Here is a 20601-nt window from a genome sequence, read left to right as displayed (position 1 = left end):
TGTCCCGAGGTTTCTGTACTGTTATTCGAGGTTAATGTACGAAAATGTTATATAGCCTATATAATTCCTTGGTAATTGGACCTGCCCAACACAAAATTGACCCAGGCCCATAAAAAAAAGTGCTCTGGGGACCAAAGGGGCTCCAAATACGGATTCAACACATCGAAATACATAACCCAAGATGGGCCTGGTCAAAGGTATACAGCACTTTTTTTGTGGGCTAACGTAATTTGTCAATTCAAACCAGTAGATCCTGAGATTAGCCTGTTCAAACAAATTAGTTTGTTATGTTAAAGAAACTCTTCAGCGTTATAATATTAGTAAAAAATAACTATATTTTTTAAATCTCTACTTCACTTAACTTTTTTAAATAATTTATGTAAATTAATTCTGTCATAGGAGGTGATTCAGTAAAATTTGGAAAGTTATACTTATATATTTCTTCTCGTATAGAATGTAAACCAGTTATAAACAACAAGACACAAATATATTATAACTAGCTGTGCCCCGCGCTATCACAAGCGTAATTTCAAGAAAAAAATTGCCTATAGCCTTAAACATAAAAATATTTTTTTCAATTAAAACCTTCCAGAGTTTAGCGCGTTTTAACAAACAAAAAAGCTTTATAAGTATAGATACGTTTTTCAGCTTTTTAATATAAGTCATCATCATCATCTTCCTGCCCTTATCCCACTTATGTAGGGTCGGCACAACATGTTTTCCTCTTCCATTCCTCTCTATTATTCGTCACTTCAGTGCTTACTCCTTTCTTTCTCATATCCTCACTCACACAATCCATCCATCGCTTTTTCGGTCTGCCGATCGCTCTTCGTCCTTCGACATTCATCCCTAACATTCTTTTACCGACATAGCGGTCATCCCTCCTCATTACATGCCCATACCACGCTAACCTATTGCTCCTCATTTTCTCTGTCACGGGTGCTATTTTCAAACTTCCCCTTATATACTCATATAATATACTTTGTAATATAAGTATAGATATGTATAAAATATTAGCTTTCAGTTTTTGTTCTCAATTGCCGTAGTAATAGTAATAGGTAGTTCTCGTACTAGGCTTTTCCTACGTAATTTTTATGTAGCGATGTTAGTTAAGAAAAATATGATTGAACGGATGTTGTAAGCAATTCATAAAACATTTGAATGAACAGGTGGTCGATAATTTTGAAGACGAAAGGTCAGCAAGGATGACAGTAGAAACAACAACCAACAAGGTGCCAATTGGGAAAAGAGGTAGAACATACACGACGTACATCACGGGTCTACGAATGGCCACTACATACTCATTTGAAGTTCGACCTGTGAGACGAGATGCTCGAGATCTTGCAGATCCACACTCTATTGGATCGAAGATTATTATTGTTCCTACTAAAGGATGTAAGGGGTTTTGTAATAAGTTCTAGATTATTTACGATAGATACTAGCGAGAGGCAATAAATTAAGCCTTATATAATATACTATTTTTAGAATATGTAGGTATGTCCAAAAAAATCTGTTAAATACAAACACAACAAGGGACTTTCGTGTTACAATATGGTTTCAGATTTCTATCAGGTATTTTATTTAGTGTTTTTTGCTAGTATCCACCTGTAAGTGCATTGAATAGTAATTTTACGATCGAGTGAAAGCGTTCCATAGTGACCAGATTATTAGCAATTTATTAACTCTAAATACCACTTTTTACATTCATAATCGCTTCTCAATTTGGAGAAATCCATTTTAATATAAAAAAATCACGACCTCTACATTTACATAATTTTTTGCAATACAAAATGTAAAGTTATAGATATGGAAAAGTTTCTTTTCGACACTCTTTAGACCGATCAAGCAATTGCGTGGGTTGGTAAAATTAAACGTCTCTTTAGGATATAAATGTATATATCCTAGAAAGACAATATATATCGTATGTGTAAAAAAAATTCACAATTATTTTAGCAGAAACTCAACTTGATAATGAATATAAAAAAATGCAAAAATATGACACGCTACTTTGAATGTTTTGTTTTTACTTTTAGGGTTCCGTGCCCAAAGGGTATAACGGGACCCTATTACTAAGACTCCGCTGTCCGTCCGTCTGTCACCAGGTGTCACTCATGAACCGTGATAGCTAGAGAGTTTAAATTTTTAAAAATGTTGTTAAATAATAAATAAATAAATATTTATGTTGCCACTACAACAACAAGTAGATAGTAAAAAAAAAAAAAAAAATTAAGGGACCTCCCTATTTAAGGACCCCATACAACAAACATTATTTTTGCTTGTTTTTGTTCCATATTGATAACGGCAACAGGTAGACGCTTGAAATATTCACAGAATATTGAATTATATATTGACTTACTAAATAATGAAATTAAAATAAAACAAATCTCATAGAACAGACTAATTTTTTTACCGTTTTTATAATAGTACGGAACATTTCGTGCGCGAGTCCGACTCGTATTTGCGCTTTAAATTAGTGTGATTACTGCTAATTGTTTTCTAAAATGATTTTAGTCTCAGCACGAGCAACCCAATGTCTCCCTCATGCTAGTGAAGTTGAAGTATCTACAGGACCATACTTTGGTGGGCGCATAGCCGTGGAAGCCGTAGACGGTGGTCCAGAAAGATGTTCTATTCAAGGAAATCCAAATAGTGCTCAAGACGCCTATATACTCCGAATACATCACGATGAATGCGGATCCGAGGTCAACGACACAACCGTCGCTACTTACGTGATCGTTCAAGAGAACTTGCCAATTCTCACTCATAGTACTCGCCGGTAAGTGACTAAAAAGATAGACGCAAAAAGTACGCCAATCTTTTCACTTTCAACAATAAATGATTAACTATATCTTGGTCAAGGTCTTTCGGGTTTATAATCTATATATGTATTGTTGGATGGCACTAATGGAGATGTTTAATACAGTAAATTATGGTAATAAGAAAGATATTTTGAATCAATAGTTTGGAGAAAGTTTTGTAAAGGTACAAATACCTGTAAATTACGCGACCGACAATTTGTAAGTCGATTGTCCGGGCACTTTCACATGTACTTGTTAGTTAGACCAAATAAGTGATCTCTATGGAGGAGAAACAACGTTAAAATAATAATAATAAAAAACAATACATATTTCGTTAAAAAATGCATAAATAAAAATAATAGGTACATCAATGGGAAGACGAGTCCTTTAACGTTTTTTCAATTTAAATAATCTTTTTTAGTCAAATTTTGTTTTCGATAATATAGTTAGACAGAAAATTTCGAAACTACACGGTATAGCGATTAGGTACTCTTAAAGTAGATACAAATTAGCTCAAAATCATTATTTTCGAGATGATTTCGTACGTAACAATATTTTTAAAACACCATAAAACTTAATCGTGTAAATATATTTTTAAACTCCTAAATTCATAACCAAACTTAAACGAATTTCATTCACTGGTCTCAACAATTTCAGATTTGATCATACGCACCTACTTGTATAAGTCATGTTTGATTGTATATTTCAATATAAAATAGAAGTCATTATTGGTGGTAGGTTTTCCTTTTATCAGTATAAACCTGACTATTGTATATTTATGTATGACTTATTTGCAGATTTTTGGTTCTATGTAGTTACAAACCTGAGACATTAACAGTACGAGCTGGTATTAATTTACCAAAAGCAAACCCAGGAGATGTTTTAGTCGAAAGTAAAACTCTCGGCGCCGTGGAGCCTTATGATGAACAGGACTTAAATGACAATAGATTGCAGCCGGCCCGTCTTGAAGCTACGAAGGAGGAAACGCAACAAAGTCAGTTTTTGTATATTACATAACTAAATACGGTCAAAACAGTGCAAAAGTAAAGGTGATCCACGAGTTAATCACCAACTCGATAGCTACTGTCTTCTAAGTCAATATAATTTAAAAATGTACGAGTTATATAAAAAAAACAATAGGAAAAAATTGTAGGTATCGTATCTCACGAAAATTTCTTAAATTTATACCACTGTCAGAAGGCAGTATCGTGGGCATCGGCGAAATATTGTGGGCAGTGGCGAATTTACCAGGCTGAGTAAGCTCGAGCCTGGCGGCAAATTTTGACGAAATTTTATTTTTGAAAGATTATTATATACATAGATCCAAAAAATGAATTTGCATGTTCACAACCTTTGTATAACCATTGATAACTAAAAAAAAAGTCAATTGATATACCTATGTTTTTCTTCGATTCGATTATTTTCCCTGGATTCGATTATTTTATGGAATTGTTGGATTACCTAAAAGAAAAAAAAAGATCAGCCGAAATAATCGCGACGAGCACTCGGCCCCATTCCTACTAAGAAATGCTTGCATGCAAGCATTCGGCCTGTATCATCCGACTGCTGGGCCTGGATAGGCCTCTTTCTCCACGTAGGAGAAGGGTTGGAGCTTAATTCACTTCGCTGCTCCACTGCAGGTTGGCGGGATGTTCCCTACTAAGAGAACGATCGCTATCAGGTATTTATGATAACAGCCGTGACCGACGTGCTTTCCGAGGCACGGTGGGGTGATATCCACAAGGATAGACATCTAGGAATTCTTTACCACCAATAGCAATTTTACATGCTCTGACACAGTACATCACAATTAATGAAAATGTTATGCTGTAATTATACATCAAGATTTCTATGACTTTGTTTGTATGTTTGTACGCCTTCATTGCCGTTATGCTGGTACAATCATAGATTAAAAATGTATAGTATGTGTGACAGAGGGCTATAGTCAATATAATTTTTATATCATATGGTTATAAAAAAACTACCAAATATCTATTACAACATTTCAGGTATGTTTGGAGAAATCACTCTAGTGATGTTCCTAGTCGTCGCTGCGTTTGGCGGCGTTGCTTTCTTAATTTGGAAAATGGTACCGCAAGCTGATCGAGGAAACAGTGACAATATGTCTGTTTCGACAACATCGTCCCTTTCGCGTTCTGGACTCTTCTGTAGAAGCAACATCGATAGATTTAATAGAAGTTCCATTTATTCTATAACGTTATCAGAAAAAGATGAAACTGTAAAAAAACCTAGCGATGGTGACGATACTTCAGAGGCATAAATAAACCTTTCCTAAGTTTTGCTTAAGATAGGATTTTAAGTTGAATAACAGACTGTATTAATTAGGTTGCACGAAATGTGATTATAAAATAGATATAGTTCTTAATTTAATATTTTAGAGCTTGTTAAATATCGTCTAAGAACCTGTAGTGTTGTAATATTAAAGAGCCTATTTATAATGTCCTATTTACAACAATTTGCAGATACTACATCTGGCCAGTATTAAGACAATCACTTCAATGTTTTGATTGCCATAAGATATTTCACTAATCAATGCTTTTAAATGTAAGACACAAAGTGAGTTCAAATAAAACATTTAAATCAATGAAATGATGATTTTTATTTAAATGTTATATCATCTTCTTTACTTGAAATTACAATTTTTTTTTCAAATTGTAAATCTGGTGTAAGAAACTGTCTAACGATGTCGTTTAGTTCTTCTAGAGCTAACTGAGCGTGCAGTTTTACGACCGAATCTTCATTTGTATCTTTGTATAGTCTATTTATTGTTCTGTATATGGGCAGTAAGTATTCTTTCAATTGGAACAATATGTCTTTGCCCAGACCCTTAAAGAGACTCGTGATGACCATGACAGCTGCTCTCCGACATTCTACTACTGTTTCGGTTTCAATTACGTCCCAGATACAATTCAAAACCTGAAAAAATTATAAATAATATGTTAGGGGAATAGTTTTGTAAAAAAGTCCTACATTATTATGTAATAATAATAATTTAATTATTTGAATGTAAAAAAAATAACAATAAAAAAATTACAGGAAGGAAAATTGCAATTAATTAAAAAATTTCGTAAACAGCTTAAAAATAAATTTAGATTCATTCATCATTCATTCACATAGATAATATTTACGTTATTATGCCATTTTTAAAGGAGTTCATTATTTTCCTCTATAATAAAAAAAAAAAAATTAAAACTTTATATCATATAGATTAAAATCCAATACTACCCGTATTTAGATTTATTTTTAAACATACCTCATAAATAATGGTTCCCATTCTATAATTCATTACCAATGCAATTTCAGCCACATTGGACAATGCTGATGCCCTTATTAAAGGATCGTCATCGCTACAGGCACATAGCATAGTATTTAATAATACTACTTTGTGGACTACGGCCATCTGACCTAGAAGTATAAAAAATATCATGTTTAAACAAAGCATAATTATGTTAACAGCTAGTTGAAAAACCAAAATATAAATCTATTTTTTAGTTTAGCTTAATAAAGTGAGTGGGTACACATATATGTCTATACAAATAAATAAAATTAGAATGTCTGTTTGTAACATTAAATAACCGTTTTTTTTTCTTTTTCTAAATGCACATGGATGTTATACACGGTAAGTACATATATGAAAATAACATTTTTTACAATTTTTGTCCGTTTGTCTGTCTGTTTGTTCCGGCTAATCTCTGAAATGGCTGGACTGATTTTGACGGGACTTTCACTAGCAGATAGCTGATGTAATAAGGAGTAACTTACGCTACTTTTATTTTAGAAATTTATTTATTATATCTCAGCGAACTGAATAATGAATTTAATGTTATTACGCGTGAACGGATGGACCGTATTCGCTAATTCTTTTTTGGTTGTGTTTGTTATTGTCAAGAAAAGGTTCTTATGAAAGAAAAAATTAAGAAAATGCCGCGGAAAATTTGAATATTTAAGAATACTTGACCATTATATATAATTATATCTAACCTTAGCGCTTTGAACAACATAAATTACTATAATCTTATGACGTTTGACATAGAATTAACAGAATTAATACGAGGTTTTTGGGTATGGGAGGGGGGGGGTCTGCTAACTTAAAACCTCACCAAATATCACCTGGTAATAACTTATTAAATTTTGTAATAATACTTTGTAAAATCAATGAACAATTTATTGTTAGTCACATTATGAAAATTTTAACTTACCTAATTTTTTAATCACTTTCACGATTATGTCACCAACTTTCAGTCGTAATTCGATTATTTTATTTTGATGTTCAGTAGTTAAAAGTTTTGTTTCCTGATTTGATACATGCAAAAATTCTCCGCATAGAGCAGTTAATGCTTCGCTCGGGCAACACATAGATATAGCAGCTAAACCATTTATAGCTGCTAAGTAAAGATATGAATCTGAATTCCCGAGTTGATCCTACGACAAAAAAAACACACACAGAAAACAAATTAAAACATATTTGTGACTGATATATGTATGTGATCATAGTCCCAAATGCACAATGATAAAGCGGCTCTCATTCAAAAGAATAAATCTCTAAATCTACACATTTAAAATATTTTAGTCTAAGCGATATGGTACATATCGACTGTCCCTACGTACAGTATCGAAACTGAAAATTTTCTATTTTTTTATTGCATGGAAAAACTACTTTTTATATATATATTTTTTTAAAGAAAAAAGAGAAAATGCTATAAAATACACATAAAATCACATTTTTCATGAGCTTATACTTAACAAATCATTCAGCGTAAAAAATTGTACTGCCTTTTTTCAATTTCGATATTATACGTAAGGGCAGTCGATATATTAATGGTTTAGAGTGTACAGGAGCGATTTCTATAGCACTTGTCCTATAGTTGTAACATGGCTAATAATCTTTCCAATTATAGCGATCGCCTAATTCACTTTAACATGCAAAATATCATGTTCAATAACATCATGTTTTTGTACATACTCGTCAATGAAATTTTAGGCAAGACTAACATATCTAGAATCAATTTTATTATCCTTAAAATATCACAACAACATAAAAAACCTTTTAAAATTAAAGTAGCAAGTTGAATTTAAGTCAGCTTGCTCCGTTTAGCCATTCTCTAAGGAATTATAACACGATTTACAATTTAAAACAACTAAAAGTAGGTAATACAATAGTTTTTTTTTCTCAAACTACCCTAAACTATTTGAAAAGCTAGCAACTGAGCTAATTAGTGATTGAGGTTTAAAGAAAAGTAAAGGATTATTTTATTATATGGCTGTATAGTTAGCATTGTGCAAGGGCTTTTTTCTTAAAGGGTATTTAAAAAAAAATTTTAGTACTAAAACCTTCCGTGAGCCTTAAGGAACTTACAAAACTATAAATTAACCGAACTGGTCGAGTCATTCTCGAGTTATGCACTTAGTAATATTCATCTTTATTTATATAGATAAACTAGATGACCTGGCAAACATTGTTTTGCCACATATGTTATTAACTCCCTTAATCCTTCCCCCCCTTACAACTTAGGGGTATGAAAAATAGATGTTGACCGATTGTCAGAACTACCCGATATGCACACAAAATTTCATAAAAATTGGTCCAGCCGTTTCGGAGGTCTATGGTAACTAGCATTGTGACAAGAGAATTTGATATATCACTGCATAGTATAAAACAAAGTCACTTTCTCTGTCCTATGGATGCTTAAATCTTTAAAACTACGCAACGGATTTTGATGCGGTTTTTTTTAATAGATAGAGTGATTGAAGAGGAAGGTTTATATGTATAATACATGCATAATATAGTAGAGGAATACTGGTAGTTTTTGCAACCGTGCGAAGCCGCGGGTCGCTAGTATGATAATAAACTATATAAAAATTTCATAAAAATTATACAAACCTGGAACAGACAAAACAAATAGTGCCTTCTGGATAAAGCCTCAGGATCAGCCTTTTCTATTAATTTCGTCAACTCAATAATCCCATGAGCTCTTACTGGAAGTAGTTTGTCAACTGCATATCCAAGTGCGTTATCATAGGCACTAACTTCAGGTTTGGGACAATCAGTTGTTATCAACGATATTGATTCTTTACACAGAATTTTTGTATGCTCAGATGCGTCTTTGGCAAGCTTTCCTAAGACAGGAACTAAATTCTGTAATCTTCTCTTCAAGTCCTTAGTTTTATTTATACTAGGTAAAACAGTATTTAATAACACTAGAGCTATAGTGCTACATTCGTCATTTAACTCTGTAATATTACCAAATAAAAGAGACTCCACAAAATAAACAACAATGCAAGGATTTTCTTTTAAAGCATTAGTAACCCTTTCTGAGGCCGACATCTCAGCTAGAAGATGAAGCATTTGGACATAACTTTGATCTGTACTTAACGCTTGAGGTCCGTCTTCTACACTAGGTAATATTTCAGTGGTATGTTTCCACTTCCTCACTGAATTTGATTTAACAAATAATTTAAAACTAAATTCAAATAATTTGGCCACTAATTTATTTTCTGTAACTGCATTGAAAATCTCTAAGAAATTCGTAAATGCTTCATTTGTTGGATGTTCTACGTGAGAAGCAGAACACTTAACTACTAAGCCTGCTTCATATTCTTCAATTAAAACATTGGCAGATTCAGATAGTTGAGGCCCAAATAGAAACTCTTCAACAATATTTTCAAATTCTTCATCATCTAATATCTCTAAACTTTTTATAATTATATCAGATATTATTGATTTGGTTTGGTCATTTGTACATTTGATTCTTAGTAGAAAAAGCATATACAAATTGGGTAAAATTAATTCGGATGGTACATCAAGATTTGCCATAATGTTACTACAGGCTTGGAAAATTTTTATGTTATGTTGTATTTCTTGTGTAGTAAGAATGATAGTATTAGGCAATTTAAATTTTGATATCTGATCAAAATTAAATGTATTAAAAACTTCTTCGACCAAATTTAGGATTAACTCATGGTCATTGTGTTTCTGTAGAAGAGTTAACAAACCTGCAATACCAGTATTCAGGTAATGCAATGAGTCTAGCGACAATATTTCCTTCAATTGTGATACAATATTTTCAAGGTATTCTGTTTCATTCATGTGGCCGTGTTTAGCTCCTATTATTTTACAAAATACATAAACCTTATTCCATTGCATTCCTGTATCCATATCATGACAGTCCATAAAACATCTTATTAAATTGCATAAGCCCATTGGTGCAGTTAAACGTCTGCTCATTTCATTTGTCAATAAGTTTTTAACAAACATGGGTGGTGAAGGTTCATCGACACTTTGCAGAATTAATAATTCTTTCATTACCAATGGTTGAAAACAGTTATTGAGTACATACTCATATATTCCTTTGAATCTTTGTTGGTCACTTATTAATTTGTCATAGTTACTCTGTGTCATAGTAAATGTAGGATAGACGCCAGGCTTTTTCAAAGGAGCAAATGCTAATTGAACTAATGCGGCTATGTAATCAGAAAAGTAATAAGACATAATGATACTTTTGAGAATAGGTACCTTAAAACTTCGATGGAAAAATTCTGTACAGAAAACCAACACCTCATATTTTTGTTCCTCTCTTAACTTTAGTTTTGGAAATGATTTAGCAGCTATGGATCTTTTCTCCAAACTTACACCTAGTCCAGGTATCAAACACGTTGAAGTACCAAGTGCAACCAATAATTCATAACAAGTTTTTAGTAATTTACGATTTTTTACACTAATAATAAGTTTTTCATCTTTTGCTATCTCTAAAATAAGTAAGTCTATCTCACTAATAATACTCTGTAAATAGTTTTTTATAAAATTATATTTACTATAATCTTCATCTTGAGTTATATCATCAATATTTAAATTTTCTTTCATAATCATTTTCATTACTTCAAACACATTTTCTGAAAATATGTGAGATATAAAATAATTAACACCTTTTTTGACACAAATTGTATTGTTAAATGCTATTTTAAAAACTAAATGAGAGTTTTTGTTACAATTTTATAAGTACAAACTTATTACTTACCAGTTTCTACTAACTTCTCTAATTCTTTAAAAATATTGCTTAATTCAGACATTTTAACAATTAAAATGTATCTATTTTTTTTTATTCAGGTACTAAAAATACAGTAATAGTAAAGTGGAAAAGTAACAAAGGAGAGCAACTGATGTGGTTGAGATTACATCTATAAAATTTAGAAGACCAAACAAATTTATTTAATCCTTGGAACCTAGAACAACACCAACAATTCAATTATAGTGAATTAACCCAAACACTGTTATGAGCCATTTCACAATTTTACGGTCTGCAAGTTTAGGTAAATTTGGTCGCATCGCGCGAGTCGTACGAGCCGCGCGATCTTTGTGCTAGTAAATATAGTGTGACAACCAAAATACCATCTTGATCATTTTCTGATGTATAATAAAAATTATAACTATGGTATAAAATGTTTTTTACATAATTAATTTGTTAAAAATTTCAAATATGTTATATAACAACAGTCAATAAATTTAAAATAAAAATAAAAAATCAATTTTATGAAACAAATTTTTTAAAATTGATTTAGTTTTTTCAGTTTACGAATGAATCTAATATTTACGATATGAATAAAATAGCATTTTATGACATCGACACCGACAAACATATTAATTAACAAATAACAAGACAAACAGATTGAAATGCCTATTTGTATTGATAATGTGACAAAAGAAAATTAAATTATACATTTGTTTACAGAAATTATCATTATATTATTTTACAGTCATTTTCGTAATATGTTTATTTTATTTATATTTTATTACGAAAGTATCAAATGCGGTTTATCCGCTATAACAACAGGCGCTTGGCGCGTGTGAGCGAAAGAGACGGCTGCGCAGAATTTGGCGTGGAACTTACCTCTAAGAGCGCTAGCGCTCGACTGATTTACTGGGCTTGATGCGTGGTAATATATACTATCTTTTTATTATTTAATATAAAATGTATTAAAAATGATTACATCTTTTAATTATTTTTTTTGTATTCCTTAATGATGTAAGTTTACTTTGATGAAGATAGTTCGTTAAAATTTCTTAGTTTTCTAAGAAAAATATCGCTTTTAAAATTGTACTTATTTGGAAAATATTCGTAACTTTAATTTTTTTTAATCGTTTAATAGAGATACAAATGGAATAAAAATCTGCGATAGTGCGCAACAAAATTATATTCCACATATTATGATATTTTTTTAAAATGGTTTCAACGTAGAGGTTATTGAAAAGTAGGACTTCAAAGTATACATTGCGACCATTTACCCAGGGAGGAGGCTGATGAAAAGGTTAATAATTTTATACACATAATATAAATCAAAATTCTGATCTGACTATGGACTACAACAAAGGTTGCTCTATTATATTTCAAGAATATAAATTACATTATTGTATCCAACACTGAGATTAACGACGTCAAAATATTACAATTTCGCGGATTGTTACCGATTTTTGTGAAATGGCTCTTAACAATAATGTCAAACAAAAATGAATGCACAGCACATGACTATTTGTACAGGCCACACAGATGTTTTTAGTGGTCTTAATATTTGTGCTTCTCTATTGTATTGATTTTCGACCAGCACATAGTAGCATTAAATCTGTATGTAAATAAAATATTTGTAACAATTAACCCTTAATTTACCCGGTAGGTCCCTGGGACTCCATTGAAAACTTTACGCGCTCATAAAATCGTTAGTTTTTGGATTTTGAAATTGTGCGTTCCAGTACCTTCACACAGTGACGCACCGAACGCGGGGGAGAGTGGACGTTGATGTACGTGACTCCGATCGGTAAGTAATCACGCTAGTGGAGTCCGTGGGACTCCACCGGGGTATTAATGTTACTGTGATGAACATTAGCGTTTGTGTTTGTCTGGGTGTTTACTATGTATTATAAGTATATATTTACAAAAAAAAAGAATATAAGTATTATATCTATTATCTAGTACCTATATACATATCTATCTTATATTTATTTATTATTGTTTTAGCCTATTTACAGTATTTTTACTGGTTTTTTTTTCAGATGATATAATGGTGTCTCACAGTTACGATAAACGTATTTGACGATGGTGCTGAGTCAAATACGTTTAACAATAAACAACTGGCTCCCACAAGTAAGTGACAGCGACACGGATGGTGATGGTGAGGATCAACAAAATATAGCGTTGAACCAGCCTAGGAGACTAGAACCTAACGAGGTGGAGTCTGAATCCGAGGATGACTGCGAGCTCTCAGACCACAACTCTACTACGGAGTACATCAATCGCAGCAGCATTTACCTAAATTATCTTGTCTCGATTTCATCAAAACTATTACAATCGAACTCGATGAAAGCAATCTAAAAAGTAGATTTTATAATATAATACCAAACTTCCTCGGCAGTTACGCGCTATCATTTCGGAGATAACAGGCACTCCAACTCCACTTCACTTACCTGTAGAGAGCAATAATGAGCAGAAACTGCCCCGAAATGAGAGAAAGTATTGTCACCTGTGTCCACCGCATCTAAAAAGGAAAACTGCATATATTTGCCATAGCTGTACTAAGCCTGTGTGCCTTAGCTGTACAAAAAACATATGCAATGACTGTGTCACCAACCGTGACTAAAAGGTCTTGCACGTTTTTTGTTTTTGTTCGGGCCATGTTCTTTTTTTTGCTTTTTATAAAAATTTATTATGTTTTTGTTATATTTCTTATAAATTTACTTTGAAAAATTGTTTTGTTTTTGAAATGTTGAGACTAGAAGTTAGGTCTCGTAATTTTATTACAAAAAGTGCCATATTCTAGAAGTTCCTTAATTAAAGGCTGTCATTGTATAATTTTAAGTAAAAACTTATGCCATTGTTAAACCAAATAAATAAATATAAGAAGATTTTTATTTAAAAAAGTATTTATTTCATGTTAAAATTACGATTTTTTTTCCGGGAGTCCAGGGGACCCCACCAGGTAAATTGTGTATGTATGAAGTCACCGGGTATATCAAGGGTTAAAAAAGGTTGTCTTTTTTTCAGTTATGCTACGGAATATATACAAGTATGTGAAAATGAGACACATCTTTATACAAATTTCCAGTATGGTTTGCCATGTCTTAGAAATAAAAGTAGTATATGATTAAAAGATGATACTAATGCATACATTATTACAATTACATTTAAGGTAGCTGGACAACTCTGGGTACATTACCTGATTTTGTAATGCACCTCATGTTAAAATGTAGCAATTTCTAAATTGTATGTATTGCACAAAATTTGCATTGTTCGTTCGGCCAGATCTGAGATTTCTTTAAAAACGTGGTATATATATATATATTGATAAAGTTAATTTTTATTGATGGAATGCAGGTAGGAAACAAAATTATACTTCAAAGGCAATCAATCGCGTGTTTTTTTTTTAAACAACGAGGTATATGAGGACCCATCCGGTCGTATTAAGATTATTTTAAAAGTTAATAGAATAATTTAAAAGTACATAATAAATGAAAAAGTCTAATATATTTAATAAATCACTTACCAAGCCTTACGATGTTAATGAAAACAAAAAATACTGTTTTCAAAATATCAGTTAATGTGTTAAAAATATAACACTATAATATAATAAATACCGATGTAATAATGACTTGAATTCTGCTGGCGTTATCGAAAGGTAAAAACTACAATAATAACAAGTAGCGCTATATCTACTGTTTGACGTACCTTTATATCCTTTTACTACCCTATATTACATTATGAAATACTCTTTGCTTTATATACCTTTGAATTTTGATGACAAATTGACATTGACAATAGCAGACAATAGAACAGATATTTTAGAGGGCGCGTTCCACCTAAGACCCACAACGCTATCGATCACGACCGCTGTCCCTTCCACTAACGTATAAAACGTCGCGGGCGTTGTGGGCGAATTTTATGAGTGAAACCATAAGTGGAACGCATATTTGGGCGCTGTCAGGCGTCAGGTGTCAGTTGTGTGGTAGCAATATGGCGGCATGGTGAAAAAATGCAGCTATTGGGTTTGGGTTGCGAGTGAATATTTCGCAAGGATTGGAGTAAAATTTAATTCAACAAGGATTCTCGGGAATTTATCGCTGTGTTTGCAGAATCGAATGAGAGATATCATTACCAACTTGACATTGATAGTTGTTTTTTTTTTTAAATTTCCGCCACGTTTTGATGAAGGCCAACTTCGACCCGTGCGAATTTTTGACACAAATTAAGTGAGAAATTTACCGACCGTCAATCATGTTGACGTTGTTTTATAATTATTGAATTGGAATTTATTGATGCCAACTGTTTGCGATTAGATGTTGATTGTTACCTATACAATTATAACGATTTATCGATCACCATCTTTGCATAACATAACCAGTTTTTTGGGTTCATTAGAGGGAATTATTACAAAATGTAAAAACCAACATTGCGTCTTAATGGGTGATATTAATATTGATATCAAAGAAAACACAACTGATAAACGAGCAAAAGAGTATTTCAGCTTAATGGCCCGTTACGGATATATGTATACCCGAAAACAGTATACCAACAAGAGGTCAAAATTGCTTGGACCATTGTATGATTAAATCTTGTCAACCTTCAACCACTATTGTCTGTCATTCACATCTTACAGATGATAGCAGTGTATTGTGTAGCCTTGGTTCAAATATTTATAAGGAAAAATTAAAAACAACTGTGACTAAGATAAATTATGATGGCTTACGTGACGACCTAAATAAATTTGACTGGTCGGAACTTTATTACTTAACTGATGTAACGGAAGCAACGCATTACTTTATTTCAAAACTAAATAGCCTGATTGAGAAAAACAAATCTACTTTACATTTTTGCAGATCCAACATTACTGTAATAATTTTTAACAAAAAAAAAAACCGACTTCAAACAGGAAACTAAAAAGTGAAAAATAAATTTACTTAGTACAAAGTAATTCGTATTTTAATTTAGTTAATCAGAAATGATTAAATAAATATTTTATAATTTTGAAGTCGGTGCCAAGTAAAACAATAACTACTCTAGTATCTACTCGTAAGATGTATTCAGTTTTCTTTCATAATTTGTTTCATTGACTACTAGGTTGAATACTGTTATTATTCTGTTATTGTTTTGACATATCTAATAATATTTTTTGTACTTGTTTGTTGTGTGTGTGTTGTTTGTATTTGTTATTGTAGCCAGGTTGTTGTAGTATTTACTTGGCACCAACTCCAAAATTATAAAATATTTATTTAATCATTTCTGATTAACTAAATTAAAATACGAATTACTTTGTACTAAGTAAATTTATTTTTCACTTTTTAGTTTCCTGTTTGAAGTCGGTTTTTTTTTTGTTAAAAATTATTTTATTTTACAATTTTTAGTGATGGGTAGACCTAACAAGGATGCTTTTTCTCTTGTGTCGGGGGTCCGGAAACATACACAATACACAAGCACAAACACCCAGACAATGACAAACATCTATATGGCCAATACAAATGTCTGTCGTGCGCGGAGATTGAACCCACTAACGCCAGCGCAACAGCTGGTGCTGTGACCGCTGCGCTAACGCGTCGACATACTATGAGTAAAGTTCGCTATCAGGTGTACGTAATAACAAGCGGGACTGACAGCCTAGCGTGTTCTCTGAGGCTAGGTTGGAAGAACCATAAAGATTAACAACTAGACCGAAAATAAATATTTGTATAAACATAAATATCCTCTCCGAGCGGGAATAGAACCCGCGACCGTCGGTGTTTAGGCGCCGCCGACACGGCACATGCACCATTATATCAAAGCGGTCATCAAACAGCAAAAGGTAACTGCTGTAAATTGTTGAGAAATTCCCTCGAGTGTTTATGGGTTCCATCATCAAACCTGGTCCTGCGACACAGATGATCACACAGCAGGTAATTGCTATAAATCGTTGAAAAGTTCCCTCGACTATCTTTCGTCTTCATCATCAGACTGTAATGGCACTTGTAACTCATATATGTGCAAAGTTCTCATCAATAGAAACGAATTAAGTTCAAACAGCAGGTAATTGGTATAAGTCGTTGAAGAGTTCCCTCGACTATCTTTCGTCTCCATCATCAGACTGAAATGGCACTTATAGCTCATACATATGCAAAGTTCTCATTAATAGAAACAAATTAAGTTCAAACAGCAGGTAATTGCTATAAATCGTTAAAGAGTTCCCTCGACTATATTTTGTCTCCATCATCAGACTGTAATGGCACTTATAACTCATACAGGTGCAAAGTTCTCATCAATAGAAACGAATTAAGTTCAAAAAGCAGGTAATTGCTATAAATTGTTGAAGAGTTCCCTCGACTATCTTTCTTCTCCATCATCAGATCGACTCCAGACCTTTATTAAATAGTAGTGCTTTATAGTACTTAATGAAAACATGATTAAATTTACTAGTCACCCTTACGATTTTTGAAAGTTTCCCTCGATTTCTCTGGGATCCCATCATCAGATCCTGGTTTCCTTATCATGGTACCAAACTATGAATATCTCCTTTCCAACAAAAAAAGAATTATCAAAATCGGTTCATAAACGAAGAAGTTATCTCCGAACATACATAAAAAAAAAAAATATATATATACGGTCGAATTGAGTAACCTCCTCCTTTTTTTGAAGTCGGTTAAAAAAAATGGATTACCCCATGTCTCTTAAAATCAATTAGAACACGGGACAAGTTACACGTTGAGGCAAGGAAAAACCCGAAGAATGTAGATTTACAAAAAAAGTATAAGAACTACAAAAATATCTGTATTAACTTAGTACAAGAAGAAAAAAACAAATATGAATACAAACTTTTAGCTGAAAGTAAAAATAACATTAAACAAACATGGAGTAATCTAAAATCAATCTGTGGTCTAAACAAAAGTGAAAATAAAACTAATCAGTTACTAAAACTAAATGCAAATACAATTGAATCTTTGGATGCGGTGAACAATTATTTCAGCACTGTTGGTGATCGTTTAGCAAAGACAATTTTGGATGGATTGAATGTGATGGAAGCTGACTTGAGTAACAATATAAAGCTTAGTTATTCGAATCCACCAGCACATTTATTGTTTTTTCAACCAACGTATGAGAAGTTGCTGTACTCATAAATTCATTAAAATCCAGTCAAGCTGTAGGACATGATAATATAAGTAATGAAATACTTAGGATTAACAAATATGTGATTGCATCGCCTCTAACTTATTTGTGTAATCTTAGTATGTCTTTAGGAATAGTCCCAGATAATTTGAAAATTGCAGAGGTAATACCTATTTTTAAGACGGGTGATGCATTAGAACCAGCTAACTATAGACCAATATCATTATCGAGTGCGGTGGCTAAAATAATTGAAAAGGTAGTAAATGTAAGACTACTTAAATATTTAGAAAAAAATAACCCTTTAAGTCCTAATCAATACGGATTTCGCTCTGCTCGGTCCACAGAGGATGCTGTTACGTGCCTTGTTGATTTTGTAACGGATAAAATTAACGATAGACAAAAATGTGTTGGCGTCTTTTTAGACATAGCGAAAGCCTTTGACACTGTGTCGCGGCCTATACTATTTAAAAAATTAGAATTGTTGGGAGTTAGAGGTTTAACATTGCAATGATTTCAATCTTACCTGAGTGAACGGAAACAGCGAGTACGAATTGGTGAACTCATGAGTGGCTATGCCAAGACTGCTTGCGGCGTGCCCCAAGGCAGTGTTTTGGGTCTTACTCTCTTCTTAATTTACATTAATGAGCTCTGCTCACTTGAATTGCCACAGGCTAGGATTTTTACTTTCGCAGATGATACTGCCATAATTTTCCACGCTAAGACATGGGCGGAGATCATTGATGTGGCTGAGGGGCGATTGAGTACTGTAGCCAGCTGGTTGAGGAATAACTTATTGAGTCTCAATGCAAGCAAAGCAAAACTCATAGCTTTAAGTATATCTAAGAGAACTGCCCCTAATAAAGTTTTGAACCTTAGGCTCCACTCATCTGAATGTGTAAAACACCCAAATTCATTGCAGTGTCAATGCCCCTCTATTCAACAAGTTTCGTCTATAAAATACTTGGGTATACTGATAGACGAACATCTGTCATGGAAATTACATATTGATGCAGTAACGAAACGCATAAGGAAGCTAGTACATATATTTAGAAGGATCAGGTTCATAGCAGATCCAAGCCTTATTCGAGCCGTGTATTTCAGTCTATGTAAATCTATCTTAAATTATTGTGTCATTGCCTGGGGAGCATCCAAAAAGATGTCTTTTTGGATGCTCATCTAGAACCTTCTGCTACATCTAGAACCTTTAACAAACCATGGCGTTATTCCACAAACGCACTGTTCTTGGAATATAACATTCTCCGCGTGAGACACATTTACATATCATCGGTGCTTGCCCGCTTTCATAATGTTGCGAAGACTATAGCCCGAACCTCGGGCAGAATTCTTAAATGGGACTTACCGAGAGCTCGTTCGTCTTTTGCTCGTCAATCTTTTACTTTTATGGGACCCTTTCTATACAATAAATTTTTTAAGCGTAATAACACTATAATAAGCCTGACATCGTCCAATCTCAAAACCACCATTCAAAAATGGCTACTACCAAAAAGCTATGACCATACCGAGACCTCATTGAACAGAGATATTTAATATCATGTGCACACAAACCTTTTATATATATATATATATATATATATATATATATATATATATATACTAGCTGTGCCCGCGGCTTCGCCCGCGTTGAAATTAGTGTGTCACAAAGTTTTCCCGGCAAACTTCCAGTGAAACTCTCATCAAAATCGGCTTAGCCGTTCCGTAAACTTTCCTCTTGCCAATGGTGGAGCCCTCTCTCCAATGGTGAAACCGCATGAAAATCCGTTCCGTAGATTTTGAGCGAATCGATCACATACAGTTTTGGAGACTTTGTTTTATAATACACTTACTGTTGCCCGCGATTACGTCCGCGTGGTTTTGCAGATATGCATTACTATTAAGATGTTTCACGCAAATTATTTTTTTATTTCAGTCTCTTGAAATGCTTATCAAACTGAGTAACTTTTTAAAAGGCACAATTTAGTATAATTTAATAGTTATTTTTATAAAACCTCTGTATACACCACATTTTTAGTTTTATGTTCAGGCTGTATATGTTTCATACAAACTATCAACCCCAATTAAACCCCCTTAGAGGTGGAATATCGTAAAATCCGTTCTTAGCGGACGTCTGCTAACTATAATCTACCTCCCTGCCAAATTTTATCTTTGTCCAACCTGGATAGATAGACCATCCAGCAGTTTTTGAGTTCTCGTGATGAGTGAGTTAGTGACCTTTCTCTTTTATATATAGATTACTATGCATTATTTGGACACCTCCTCACCATCTATAGAGCATATATTTTAAATTTCAAGTCTCTTTCTTCAAAAATATAAGACTTTCATACAAACTTCCGACCCCCGCTTTATCCCCTTACGGGTCGAGTTTCGTAAAATCAGCTCTTAGCGGAATTTAACGTGCTATAAGGAACCTACCTGCCAAATTTCAAGTTTGTAGCTGTTATAGTTTCGGAGAATTCGTGATGAGGGAGCTAACCTACCATCCCCCGTTTTAACCCCAAAAAAGAGTTGATTTGTAAAGATACATTATTTGAACACCTTCTCACCATCTAAAGAGCAAACATTTTAAATTTTAAGTCTCTTACTTCAAAAACATAGGACTTTCATATAAACTTCCAACCCCCGTTTTACCCCCTTTGGGGTTGAGTTTTTTA

General features: G+C 33.0%; 2 protein-coding genes across 4 annotated transcripts in view; one reads left to right on the top strand and one right to left on the bottom strand.

Moving 5' to 3' along the window:
* LOC123669538 overlaps window positions 1-5408 on the top strand; it is a 29249-nt gene extending 23841 nt beyond the window's left edge. The window contains exons 3-6 of the mRNA XM_045603140.1: window positions 1170-1395; window positions 2512-2776; window positions 3596-3792; window positions 4808-5408. Of these exons, the coding sequence (XP_045459096.1) occupies window positions 1170-1395; window positions 2512-2776; window positions 3596-3792; window positions 4808-5079 (960 nt within the window). The 3' untranslated portion in view covers window positions 5080-5408. The remainder of the gene's footprint in view (window positions 1-1169; window positions 1396-2511; window positions 2777-3595; window positions 3793-4807) is intronic.
* On the bottom strand, window positions 5400-14643 carry LOC123669537. 3 transcript variants are annotated; one of them, XM_045603138.1, is made up of 6 exons: window positions 14531-14643; window positions 10835-11039; window positions 8701-10709; window positions 7019-7241; window positions 6073-6224; window positions 5400-5735 (listed from the first exon to the last, which is right to left on the bottom strand). In XM_045603138.1, exons 2-6 carry the CDS (start codon window positions 10884-10886, stop codon window positions 5418-5420), a joined length of 2754 nt encoding a protein of 917 aa, XP_045459094.1. In that variant the 5' UTR covers window positions 10887-11039; window positions 14531-14643; the 3' UTR covers window positions 5400-5417. The 3 variants fall into 3 exon arrangements, with proteins under 3 accessions (XP_045459094.1, XP_045459095.1, XP_045459093.1); XM_045603139.1 differs by lacking the exon at window positions 14531-14643 and adding an exon at window positions 14349-14383; XM_045603137.1 differs by lacking the exon at window positions 14531-14643 and having other exon boundaries at window positions 10835-11118.
* Between the last annotated feature and the right edge of the window lie 5958 nt (window positions 14644-20601).

The sequence above is a fragment of the Melitaea cinxia genome, chromosome 3 (genome assembly GCF_905220565.1).
Source record: "Melitaea cinxia chromosome 3, ilMelCinx1.1, whole genome shotgun sequence".
NCBI lineage: Eukaryota > Metazoa > Arthropoda > Insecta > Lepidoptera > Nymphalidae > Melitaea > Melitaea cinxia.
This window is presented reverse-complemented; position numbering and strand designations above follow the sequence as displayed.

Excerpts from the sequence above, each read along its gene's own strand:
- LOC123669537 (XM_045603138.1), bottom strand. The coding sequence starts at position 10,886 with ATGTCTGAATTAAGCAATATTTTTAAAGAATTAGAGAAGTTAGTAGAA. Across the intron at positions 7,242-8,700 it reads ATTTGTTTTGTCTGTTCCAG|GATCAACTCGGGAATTCAGA; the intron begins GTTTGTATAATT and ends TTTTTGTCGTAG. Across the intron at positions 6,225-7,018 it reads GAAAGTGATTAAAAAATTAG|GTCAGATGGCCGTAGTCCAC; the intron begins GTAAGTTAAAAT and ends TTATACTTCTAG.